At 33.5% G+C, this 13953-nt stretch overlaps 1 protein-coding gene across 2 annotated transcripts in view; it reads left to right on the top strand.

Annotated features, from left to right (window-relative positions):
• The first annotated feature begins 5459 nt into the window (after positions 1-5459).
• LOC111469296 (syndetin-like) overlaps positions 5460-13953 on the top strand; it is a 49606-nt gene continuing 41112 nt past the window's right edge. The window contains exon 1 of one of the 2 annotated variants that reach the window (XR_002714847.1): positions 5460-5972. Coding sequence is in view for 1 of the 2 variants with exons in the window: in XM_023114516.1 (XP_022970284.1) it covers positions 5748-5972 (225 nt within the window). In the remaining variant the exon portion in view is untranslated. The remainder of the gene's footprint in view (positions 5973-13953) is intronic. The other variant, XM_023114516.1, reaches the window with a different exon arrangement.

Raw genomic sequence — 13953 nt, 5'->3', positions numbered from 1 at the left:
GGCACCACGTGTCCCCAGCCATTCACCCAGTCTTACCTCTGAAATGGGAAGCCTATTGAGTCGGCAAACTCGAGCTACTCTCACCCATGCAAATTTAAGGATAATTCCGAATAAACAGGAGTTCATGGTTAGCTCAGGATTAAAATCGAATTACCTAAGTCATCGAATGAAAAAATCAGTCTCAACAGTAAACGACATTATAAAACGATAGTGATTTTCTTCATGGTCCGATCTTATGCAATACTTATTGCATAGGACGCCCCCACTCACATGTCTCCGCATGTACAATTTAGTGTTCACATTGTTTATATCACATAAAAAAGTGGGTTGTATCATAGTGTCCCCAAGATATGGTATTCAAATTTATCCCTGTACTATGATCATTTTGACTATATACTTGAACTTGATCCACTTTTATGTCTCTACATATAGTTCAAGGAATCATACTGTAGTCAGAGTGTTCTTAGTTTATTGGATTTAGATTAATAATCGTAAAATTCACTTTATTCAAAAACAATCTTTACTAAATAAATATCAATAATAACTTTATTGAAAATAGAATATGTTTTTGTTTACAAACTATAAGTGTTAGGACATAAAACTCAATATCAAGTGTCGAATAAATGATGTGTTTTGTTTCATGGCTCCATGATGTACTTTGTTCGAGGGGAGGATTGTTGAAAACTATTAGAGTCTCACGTTATCTAACTATGGAGAAGATGGTAGATATATAAGTGAGTGACACTATCTCCATTGGTACGAGATCTTTTAAGAAATAAAAAACAAGTAACGAGCACTTATGCTCAAAGTAAATGTGCACCTCGATGGGGTATTAATGAATCTCTTGAAAATATTAATTGAAGAGTGCTTTTGGATTTTTCTTAAAAAGTTTAGTGGGTTAATGAAACTTTTGAACACTTTCGGAAGTTTAAAGATATTTTTTACCACCTAGAATTCGATTTTGGCCAAACTTCCTTCACAAAAGATGTTCAGAAGGTCAAGAAAATTCAACCTAGACATTTGGATCATTTAAATCCGTCAAGAAACGAGGAAAATTGAGAGGGAAAAGTTTCAAACTTTTGTTTTCAGTTGTCCTTCAGATCCGAGTGGTTTATTTCGAAATAGGTTATGAGATTTTAATATGTTGCTCTAGGAAGGATTTCACACAACTTCCGTGAAGGAAGTCGAAGTTGAATCATAATAAAGGTCAGAATTTTGATTATCCTAAAAAACGGTAAGTTTTCCAAATTCAAGCCTAGTTATTTCTCTCCTAGAGTTTTATTTTCTTTTGTTGGAAAGTCGAGTTGAATAGAGTTAGGTAGAAAAAGATACCATCGAAGAAAAAAAAAGGAAAAGAAACATCGATGCAAAGGAAAGACATGCATCAAGCACTGAGAGCACACGTGTCACACACTAAACAGGACACACGTCAAGCAAAAGGACAAGGTGCGCGTCGGCATAGAAAGACGCCACATAACACCATGAGGTCAATTACAAAAAATTCATATGCAACCAAGGATTGAACACGCGTCGTGAGGGTTGGATAGTCATTCAACGCGCGTGGTGGTGCATGAGGCACGTGAGCTAGGTACTTTCACCCAATTCGACTCTCATTAATCTATTTTTTTACTACAATTTCAATACTGAACTTATTTTGACTTGAATTATAATCTACTAGAGAACTTTTTGAAAATTTGAAACTTTTAATATGCAGAAACAAGCTAGAAAGGCACGAGTCACTCAAATAAGTAGCCAAAAGGGCTTTTCTCAAGTAATGCTTGTAGGTATCGCTAAGACATGCTAGCATATCTTACCTAAGGTGATTAGAATATGCATGAATAGAATTCTAAATGGACATCTTTGGACAAGTGTACAATAAATGTTATGCACAATTACAAAAATGCCCATAGGAAGAGAATTTATGATGCACGTCAATTTTAATGCTTTTCCGTGTGCTAGAATGGACGAATGTATGTTGTGATATGTGCTCGAAGTGATTAATGAAAGTTATCTCCTTGTTGAGCTTGCACGAATGTTTCAATAATGTTCTTCCATGCCTCCGGTGATCGATAGCATTATCTCCCTATTAAGCATGCATGAATGTACTAAGTTAAGATTAGGGCGCTAGAGCTAGAGTGGTTTTCACGTGACCTAAGTGAGTCTATTTCTAGTAGATCGAGCATTCTATACTTGACAAACAACGATAAAGGTCTAGAGGGGACTTAGGACTACACAGGTAGCCCCAAGTGAGTGTGGAAACAACCCAAAACCTTTTCAACAAGGTCATGCGGCCATAACTCCATCTTGAGACCAGACGGCTAAACTTAGTAGTTTGTTGACACATGTAGAGTTGCTCCCCCAAATTCAGTGATGTTATGGTCCTATGTTAAGGGTTGCCAACTAACCTTACACAAATGATGTCATATGGTCCAATCATATTTGATTAGGTTGCACGAAAATCGGTTGTTTACTGCAATAGTTATGAAAGCTTATTAAGTATGAGAATAGAAGGTTGGTTCACCTTATGATGAAATATGTCGTTCGAAAGATCCGATGCACTAGAACCTAGTGAATGGCTTCCAAGAATTGACGGGGTCGGTGACATGTAAGAGAGCTGCTCAAAACTCCAATGCTTTTCGAGAAGCTTAAATAACTGTAGAATTAAGCCTGAACTTCCTAGAGCCTAGAGATTAGCTCGTGGTAACTTACTAGGAATTGGATACGATGGGAGCCTACCAGTAAGTTGCTTAGTGAGTATTTTTATACCCACCCTTTTCCTCCTTTTTTATATATTTGTTGACTGCTTGTTGTTGTGACGGAGCGTTCAAGAGCTTTGTAATCACTAAGTGGGGTCATCCAACGTTGTATTTTTGTTTATAATTATGCCTCAAGCCTATTCCCCGTTTGCAATAAACTTGAACAACATCGTCTTATATTAGATTTGGATTTGTTTTTAATTTTGTTGTGTTTGTTCCTTTTAAATGGTGTAAATTTGACCGTATTCTACTATTATATTATATTTTATTTGTTTTATCTGTCTTTTTAGTCATGATTCGAGATTTAAAGTTTCAATAATCAAGTCGTGAAGATTCCTATTAGAGTGGTCAGAGTTTAGGTCCAATAGACTTGTCTAGGTAGAGAGTTGTACACATCTGTGACTTAGCTCAATGGCACACCTCGCTGCAACCAGTTAAACATGAAAATTGGTATATGAAATGTTGTAAGACCGGTATAAACTTATTGTAAGATTTGGGTTACGAGCTGAGATGTTTAATTATGATAATGTCATAGGGCACTAAAGAGCGAACAGTAACTGTATAACTAAGTTGTCGCAGAGAGGGAGATGTCCAACTCATAAAATTGGGCACAAGATACCTTAAGACGAGGTACAAGACTAGGAGATACATGCGTCTCAATCTCCCGCAATTGTAACTTTTGGAAACCAAATATGTCCACAAGAATAATGTTTTACGGAACTGTCGTGATAGACTAGAGAACCTTAGAGTTCGAAGCAACCGTAGTTGGGTCAAATGATGGCCTACTCTATCTCAGTCTTGATAAAAGAAGAACCAGACACCATGATAATAAGAACATACCCTCGAATAAGTTATCTAGATTTTGAAGAGTTAAACTCCAGTTCCACAGGCACGATTGCATACGAGATACTTATGAAACATTCTCAAATTAAGGCAAAGCCTGTAGATAACACAATTCAAAAACTACCTAGTGGTGGTACTATAATGACCCTATTTTTCTACTGAAATAGAGTCCTACCATATGTATGACGTGACCTTTTTATGCAGAAAAATTCATTTTAAATAGTTCATAAACGATGTCATGGACTTACACGTTAAAAATAAAATCATTAAATCAATCCAAAAAACATATAAGAAACAAAATAAACAAAATGTCCAAAAACTAGAAAACAACACATTACCCTATTCTAATCTAAGACTAATAAAATAAGATGAACCCTAACACCCGATCCATGGTCTTCATGCTCAGTCATCCATATAGGGGTGCTTGTCTTGACCTAAAATGTACGAGTAGCACATTGCTTGAGTATTTTAAGAAATAACTCGTATATTTTAAATTAAATCTTTGACTCGTCTATTACTTTGTGCACAAGAAAATTCATGATATGAACCACGACCAAGGAATTTCTATACCTCAAGGTCTAATTATAAAGACGAGAGCCAAGAAGCTACAACAAACCTTATACAGTTATATTCAAGCTATGGTGAGCTCATCAAAGGAAATTCTAGAAGACGTTGGAGACCTCCTTTATATGTTATGCAAAGTTGAGCTTCAAGAAAGAGATGAATTAAATGCACTTTAAGTTGCATTTAATGAACTTATCTGAGTTTCCATGGATGACTAATAATCACATTTTATTAATTGCATTATTTAATTATAATTTAACTATTTGTTTGTCATATTTAAGAAGTTTTAAATATAAGAGTTAATAATATATTGTAACCCACATAGATTACTGTATTCTAGCATTAACTAGTCTTATTTTCTACATCAGATTTTGAAATTAAGAATAAAATTGCTATTTAAGCTTTGTTGAGAGCTAAAATTTGTTTGCAAATTCTTGTGTTTAGAACTTGCATGCTAGAGTCATTCAAGTGGTATTGATCAAACCTCTTGTGTAGTGATTCGAATCACGAGTTTAGAAACGAGTTTTCTTTACTCTTGAGCTTGATCTTGATCATGAAGGTAATCCGTTCTAAACTTTCCCTTGGGTTGATTTCCATATCAATTCATATGTAATTATTTTGTAGTTTAGAATTTGCACGTTAGAAGCAATCAAGGTTGATTCGTAATCAAACTTATAAGTCGTTCCATCATCGAAGTTAAATGGCTTGAATTCTTACTTCAATGCCTTCGACCTACTAGTGATTTAATTCTAACTTCTACTCTTTGCTAATGAAATTTAACTATTTTTGTACTAAATAAATTAAGAATTTTTTAGTATTAAAAAGATAAGTTGAAAAAAAAAGTAAATGTTTTTATTTTTATTTACTTTCTTTTGCAATAACGGAAAGATTTCGAACAGTTAATAAGTCGGTGTGGGACTTTCATCATCCAACATCTCCCCTCGAACAAAGTACGTCTCCTCTTAATCGAGGCTCGACTCCTTTTCTTTTGGAGTCTTTTGTTTGACATTTGAAGATTTACTAATCTACCAATCTATTGGTACTACTAAGCTTAGGGCATGACTCTGTCCACTTTGAGCATAAACTCTTGGCTTTGCTTTGTGTTTTCACAAAAGACCTTATACCAATTAACATAGTATTCTTCGCTTATAAATTCATGATCTTCCACTCAATTAACGCATCTTGAGACACACTCCCAATAATTTTCAACAACAAGAACTAAGTTGAACTAATCTAACTAAGTTAGAACTAGTCTGGGCTGGATTGACTATGGGAGTGACATGTTAGATATTGAGCTTTGGCTTAATGGTTGCCAATGCCGTCGCGGACTCTCGCCGCTGAAATCAGTCAAGATTCGGGACTTGCCTAAAGTCTACCAAACAGCAGATAAGACAACAAATTAACAGAAAAATTTACACCATCTTCCTCACTTGCACTTCTCGAACCTTGTTGGGTCGACTAACACATACGAAACAGATCAATTGCAGCCCGATCTCTGTAGATTCAACAGATCGGATTTCGGGGGAGTGTTGTCGCATCAAATGTGCGACACAAGGCGGCATGAACTTATGAACCTGATGTGAAATGCAGCCAAATCTGTTTCCATTTGGCAGTGTTCTCGGAAACCCTTTGGCGTTCGAGGGTGATTTGAGCGAAGGATTCGAGACTTCCAGGTTTCTGTTCTTTGTTCCGTTTTTTCTGCTGCAAGGAGGTGGAATGGACTTGTCCAAGGTTGGGGAGAAGATTTTGAGCTCGGTGAGGTCGGCTAGATCGCTTGGACTTCTTCATACCACTTCGGATCGTCCGGAGGTAACTGATGGCACTGTTGGCTTTGTTTTGGATGATTTTAGCTAGCTGTTGTGTAGTTGTATTAGTATAAAATTGATGGTTACTAGTTCTGAGGAGTGCTTTTAAATTCAATTGAAGTATCCTTTAGCTACACAGTATTCTAACTTGACTAATCAATGGCATTGGATTGGTCGCGGGGATAATCAATAGTTTATCTATGAACTTTGATGAATTGGGTTGCAGAGTACGTAGGCTTTTAGACTTAAAATAGGAAGCATAATTGAGATGTGTACTTTTTGGGATTAGAGACAGATAATTTCACGAATCCAGAAGAGCTGGGTACAAAAGGGAGGGTAAGAGATGGGGTACCTCCCTCTCAAACCCCTGGCCGAAGGGGATTGAAAAATACATTCCCAATTTGGAATAATTAGATTCGAATAGAAGTTAGAGAAATCACTATGAAAAGGTATTTAAGAGGAAGTAGTTTGTTTGTAACATTTTTTTTAAAAAAATTGTGAGCCTAAAGAGAACTTCATTTGCTTGATTGAAAAGACGGAAGAGGTGGTGCAGGTCAAGGATTTTAGAGCTATTTCCTTGGTGAATGAGACTTGAAATTACTGCAAAATTTGTTGAGGGAAGTACAAAAGACTGGGGGAAAGGACAATGTTTAGAGTATGTTGCTTTCAAAATCCTTTACCGGAGTTTGACAAATTGTGGATTATCTTCGTATTGCAAATGAAGTTTTGGAAGACTGGGGGAAGAAAAAGGCAAAAGGGTGGGGGTTTTGAAACAGATCTTGAGAAAGCAGATAATCTGGTGAGATTTTCTCAAGGTTGTTTGCGCAGCAAATGGTTTTGGTAGTAGGTGGATAAGTTCTGTTTACTCTTTTCCTTGGCGGTAAGTTTTGTTTTTTTTGAGTGGTCTACATCATGACATATTTGGGCCAATAATGTGAGGGTGTACAATTATCATTGAACAAAAAATGATCAGGAAAATACATTCGGTTATGCCTTGTTTTGTTGGATCGGTATGGCAACCCTAGAGGGGGGGTGAATAGGGTTTTAACGATAAAAGTGTTTAAACTTGATTAATTTTTCTAATGATAAAACTTTTTACAAATAAGTAGAAGATGATAATTACTAAAGCAAAATAATTCAAGTCAAAACAATAATCAAGTAGAACATGCAATAAACATAATAATAATCTTGAAATTAAATAGGAAAGAGTTAGAGAAAATGACACCGTAGTTTTATAGTGGTTCGGTCAAACTCGACCTACTCCACTCCCCAAGCGCCTCTTGGGAATTTGAATAAAGAACTTTTCCGACTCTTTCCACGGATCAGAGCCAAACCGGTACACCGCTCTTTTTACGAGTTCAAGAGCAAACTCAATCCTTTCAACGACGCAGGATCAAACCGATACAAGTATTTGAGTTTGATAATAACACACCACAACTCTCTCAAAGAGTAGATTTACAATTTGGGATACTGACAACTATTTCCTCACAATATAATAATAATCCCTCTCAAGAATAAGATGAAAAGAAATAAACTTGTAAGCTTGGAGAGAGCAATAAACAATGGAGACTTTGAACAAATGAGGATTGAAGAATGTATGTAAGTTGTATGTTTTAAAAATGTGGGGAAGATGAGTTTATATAGAGGAGAAAAGTGGCAAAATGTAGGATTGAATATTGACCATTGGATTGTGTTAGGAATAATGGAAGGTGGAGATTAAAAGTAATTAAGTAAGAAAATTTTCTAAATTCATTTATTTCAAAATTTTAATATAATAGTAATATAATATAATAATAATAAAAAGTTATGTGAGTAACGGTAAAATGTAATTCAAAATTTATTATAAATATAATAATATAATAATAATAAAAATGATGTGAGTAACTACCAAAATTTTAAAATATAATAATATAATAATATAATATAGTAATAATAAAATTCGATGTGAGTAACGGTTATATTCAAATTTATATTTGTAAAAATAATTTTATTTAGAAATGTAATAATAAGAAAAACTCCACCATGTGTTACTCTTCCAATATTATAAATGTCATACTTTGATATATTTTGATTTGTCCATCATTTTGATTTTGTTGCCACATCATCACGTCGGGTATGTTGTCTCGACTCTAATTTCTTCGTTTTAGCTCTGATTTGAGTAATTGAAAAGTTGTTGTAATCGTTATTCCCGACCTTATACTGTGGACAGTTCAAAAAACTGAAAATAGTTAATAATTAAAAGTAGGTTTGTTATCATCAAAACATCAATAATTAATTCATTGAAATTAATTAATGTGAGATCAAGGGCCAATAAGCCAACAATCTCCCCCTTTTTGATGATGACAAATCATTTAAAGAAAAATTCATAAAAACCAATAATACAACATCCATGTAATAATATCACTACATACTAATATATTATCATAAATTTCACTCAAGAGCATATTCTCCCTTATATTAATGCCTCAAGAAATTATGAAACACCAAGTAAATGATTCATAAATTATAAAATAACAAATTTAGAACATATTTTTCTTAATTTTCTCCCCCTTTGTAATCATCAAAATGAACAATTGAAAGAGAATGCATTTAATAATGACATAATGGCTCCCCCTAAAAACATGCATTCAAAAATTATAAAATTCAAGATATATCACAACGAATAATACCAAGCTCAAGCCTATTTTTGCAAAAAATTTCTTCATTCAATGGCTTGGTGAAAATATCGGCCAGTTGATTATTAGAGTTTACAAAATCAAGAATAATATGTCCATTTTGCACATGCTCTCTAATAAAATGATGTCTAATGTCAATATGTTTAGTTCTAGAATGATGAATAGGATTTTTAGTTAAATTAATAGCACTTGTATTATCACAAAATATAGGCACACTATGAAACTTTAATCCAAAATCACAAAGAGTTTGTTTCATCCAAAGAATTTGAGCACAGCAACTAGCAACCGCAATATATTCCGCTTCGGTAGTAGATAAGGCAACCGAATTTTGCTTTTTACTAAACCAAGAAACTAAGGAACTACCAAGAAATTGACAAGTTCCACTAGTACTTTTACGATCAAGTAAGCTTCCGGCAAAATCTGCATCAGAATATCCTACCAATTTAAATTCAACATTTCTAGGATACCACAATCCTAGATCAATAGTTCCAAGCAAATATTTAAATATTCTCTTAACGGCATGTAAATGAGATTCCTTAGGACAAGATTGAAATCTAGCACAAAGACATACACTAAACATAATATCGGGTCTACTAGCGGTCAAGTAAAGTAAAGATCCAATCATACCTCGATAAGCTTTAATATCCACACTTTTACCTTTTTCATCCTTGTCAAGCTTAGTGGATGTGCTCATGGGAGTTCTTGCAATCTTACCTCCATTGAACTTGAATCTTTTGAGCAAATCTTTAGTGTATTTCTCTTGATTGATGAAGATACCATTCTTGAGTTGTTTGATTTGAAGTCCAAGAAAGAAACTGAGTTCTCCCATCATACTCATCTCAAACTCACTATGCATACATTTAGAAAATTCTTCACATAAAGAAGGATTAGTAGAACCAAATATGATATCATCCACATATATTTGCACTAATAGCATATCGTTTTCTTTAATCTTAATAAAGAGTGTAGTGTCGAGTTTGCCCATTTTAAAATCATTCCCAATAAGAAAATTACTAAGTCTATCATACCAAGCTCTTGGAGCTTGTTTTAAGCCATAAAGAGCCTTTTTCAACTTATAGACATGATGAGGAAATTCTACATTTTCAAATCCGGGAGGTTGTTCTACATAAACTTCCTCCATAATATAACCATTCAAAAATGCACTTTTCACATCCATTTGATATAATACAAAATTTTTGTAAGAAGCAAAAGCAAGTAACATTCTAATAGCTTCTAATCTAGCAACGGGTGCAAAAGTTTCTTCATAATCTATGCCTTCCTCTTGACAATAACCTTGAGCTACAAGCCTAGCTTTATTTCTAATGATATTCCCATTTTCATCCATTTTATTTCTAAAAACCCATTTGGTTCCAATAATAGAAGTATTAGATGGCCTATGGACTAATTCCCAAACTTTGTTCCTTTCAAATTGATTTAGCTCTTCTTGCATGGCTAAAATCCAAAACTCATCATTTTCGGCATCCTTAAGACTTTTTGGTTCAATTTGAGAAACAAAAGCAAGATTATTAAATAAATTAATAGAAGAGCGAGTTTTCACACCTTGTTCGAGATCACCAAGAATCAAGTCCTTGGGATGAGACAAGGCATACCTCCATTCTTTTGGCATTGATGAAGAACCTTCTTCCTTTAAGCTCATCTCTTCTTTACTCGTAACAATTTCTTTGCCGTTGTCACTAACGAGTAAATCTCCAAAATTTCTTTCTAAATCATCACTACAAATAGACTCATTAGAAATATTATTGCAAGATTCATCAAATACCACATGCATAGATTCTTCAATAACTAAAGTTCTCTTATTGAAAATTCTATAAGCTTTACTAGTAGATGAATAGCCAAGAAAAATACCAATATCCGTTTTTGAATCAAACTTTCCAAGCTTTTCTTTGTTGTTCAAAATAAAACATTTACAACCAAAAACTTTGAAATACCCAACATTTGGAATTTTGTTATGCCAGAGTTCATAAGGAGTTTTATTTAATGAAGGTCTAATTAAAACTCTATTTAAAATATAACAAGCGGTATTAACGGCTTCCGCCCAAAAATATTTAGGTAAATCATACTCATTTAACATTGATCTAGCAAATTCTTGTAAAGTACGATTTTTCCTTTCAACCACACCGTTTTGTTGAGGAGTCCTTGGAAAGGAGAATTCATGAGAAAAACCATTATCTTCACAAAATTTTTCAAAGGCAACACTGTTAAATTCTCCCCCATGGTCACTCCTAATTTTAGTAATTAAAAACCCTTTTTCATTTTGAACTCTTTTTACAAAACTAGCAAATCTTTTCAAAACATCATTCTTATGTTTTATCATCAAAACCCAAGTAAATCTTGAAAAATCATCCACTATCACAAAAGCATAATAATTTCCTCCATAACTAGCTATTTTAGAAGGGCCAAATAAGTCTATATGGAGTAGTTGAAGAGGTCTAGTAGTAGAAATCATATTTTTAGATTTGAAAGAAGACTTAGTTTGCTTACCCATTTGACAAGCGTCACAAACTTTATCTTTTTCAAATTTAAGTTGAGGGAGACCTCTCACTAATGAATTTTTTGAAATATTTGAAATCAAGTACATACTAGCATGTCCTAGTCTTCTATGCCATAGCCAAGAGTTATCAATCAAAACCGAAAGACATTTATCATTTGTAGGACAATCATTCAAATCAATAGTATACACATTATCGTCTCTATTTCCTACAAACAAAACTTTTCTATCACTAGCATTTTCAATTATGCAATTATTCTTATCAAATACAACTCTAAAACCTTTATCACATAATTGACTAATGCTAAGTAAGTCATGCTTTAAACCATCAACTAACAATACATTTTTAATGAGAGTACAAGAGTCATTACCTATGGTACCCTTACCAATTATTTTACCCTTCTTGTTATCACCAAAGGTTACTAAGCCACCATCCTTCTTGGNTGTCACTATGAGCCATGAAGCAAAAATTTGCAACTTCTTCATCACTTCCACTTGCACTTTCATCACTATCATCCCAAGTAGCCTTCATTGCTTTCTTCTTGGATTTCTTAGATGATTTGAGGAGAGGACAATCCGTTCTTATATGACCCGGCTTTTTACATTCATAACATATTACCTCATCGTTTTTGCTCTTTTCACATTTTGACTCTTTTTGATTTGTGAAATGTTTTTTTAATTGTTTCTTCCTTTTAATAAAATTTTTATACNGTACCCATACTTGTTTGGGTCCTAGAAAGTTAGTATTCACAAATTTAGGAATCCATTTCATATTTGCATTCATATTAAAGACATTGTATTTAGATAAGTAACAAGAATAATCTTTATGTCCAAACTTATCACACGAGAAACAAACGACATTATGCAAGAATTTATTTCTTGGACTAAATTTGTGTATTCTATTTTTATTCGAAAAATTATTTTCTAAAACATTGTTAAACTTTGTATTTTGAGAAACTTTTCTTCCTAAATGAATATTTTGAGAATTTTTCAATTTAAAGCACTTAGGTCTAATATGACCTTCAACACCACAATAATGACATATAGGCACAAATCTAGATTTATCATACTTAGATACAAATTTACATGTGTTAGATTTAGGCAAGATAGGGGATGCTTTAACAAAGATTGTTTTAGAACTTGAAGGTGTAGAACATTCATCAATATAGCCTAATCCTCTTTTATCACCATATGACTTACCTCCTTCAAGTATTTTATCTAATTTTTGAGCACCTATTGTTAACATTTTAATAGATTCCTTAGCCCTACCAAGTTCTTGCAAATTATTTGATTCATTCTCTTTGAGCAATTTAATTAATTTATCTTTTTCACCACAATCATGCTCAAGAGTCTTGACTTTATCAATTAATGCATTTTTCTCATCACAATCAAATACATGCTTTTCACAAGGTACATCAATTTTAACAATATTATGATCCTTCTCCTTCAAGCAAGAAATTTCATTTAGCAAAGACTTATTTTCAATAATTGAAGTCTTATATTTCTTTTTAAGCACAACATACTTTGAACTAAGTTTTTCTAAATCAATTGTCATCTCATCAACAAGTTTAAATAATTCATGATAAGAAAGAGATTCAAGAGTTACCTCATCTTCTTGTTCATCTTCTTGTTCATCCTCTTTGTCACTATGAGCCATGAAGCAAAAATTTGCAACTTCTTCATCACTTCCACTTGCACTTTCATCACTATCATCCCAAGTAGCCTTCATTGCTTTCTTCTTGGATTTCTTAGATGATTTGAGGAGAGGACAATCCGTTCTTATATGACCCGGCTTTTTACATTCATAACATATTACCTCATCGTTTTTGCTCTTTTCACCTTTTGACTCTTTTTGATTTGTGAAATGTTTTTTTAATTGTTTCTTCCTTTTAATAAAATTTTTATACTTACGTGTGAAGTAGGCGACATCATCTTCATCAAGGACGTCCTCATCTTCAGAGTCAACTTTGATGGATTTTAGGGCTATACTTTTCTTCTTTTTGGATTCTTCTTCCATGTGCCCGTTCATGGTAATCTCATGTGTCATGAGAGAACCAATGAGTTCATCCAAAGGAAGCTTTGTGAGATCCTTTGCTTCTTGAATCGCCGTCACTTTTGCCTCCCAACTTTTAGGCAGAGACCTAAGAATTTTTCTTACATTTTCGGAGGTAGAATATACTTTTCCAAGATTTTTCAAAGCATTTAAAATATTAGTAAATCTAGTAAACATATCACCAATAGGTTCATTTTCCTCCATTTTAAATAGTTCATAATTATGAACTAACATGCTAATTTTTGTTTCTTTAACTTGATTGGTTCCCTCATGAGTTACTTCAAGAGTTTTCCAAATTTCATATGCCGAAGAACACATACATACTCTATTAAATTCATCATTACTTAAGGCACAATACAGACAATTGATAGCACTAGCATTCAAAGAACATTTTTTCATATCATGCTCATCAAATTCATTTTCTAATTTAGGCACCTCAATATTATTAACAATTTTTATTGGAATGTAAGGACCATTACTAACATTTAACCACAATTGATAATCAACGGATTGCAAATAAATTTTCATCCTAGCTTTCCAACATGTATAATTTGTTCCATCAAAATAAGGTGGCCTAGAAGTTGATTGTCCTTCACTAAAACCATTTTTAACACGTAGGTTTGCCATAAGCTCGAACAATAAAGTTTAGATAAAAAAATCTATAGGAGCAACCTGCTCTGATACCAATTGTTGGATCGGTATGGCAACCCTAGAGGGGGGTGAATAGGGTTTTAACGATAAAAGTGTT

This window comes from Cucurbita maxima, unplaced genomic scaffold, assembly GCF_002738345.1.
Source record: "Cucurbita maxima cultivar Rimu unplaced genomic scaffold, Cmax_1.0 Cma_Scf00039, whole genome shotgun sequence".
NCBI classification, from domain to species: Eukaryota; Viridiplantae; Streptophyta; class Magnoliopsida; order Cucurbitales; family Cucurbitaceae; genus Cucurbita; species Cucurbita maxima.
Note: the sequence above shows the minus strand (reverse complement) of the source record. Positions and strands in the feature narration are given on the sequence as shown.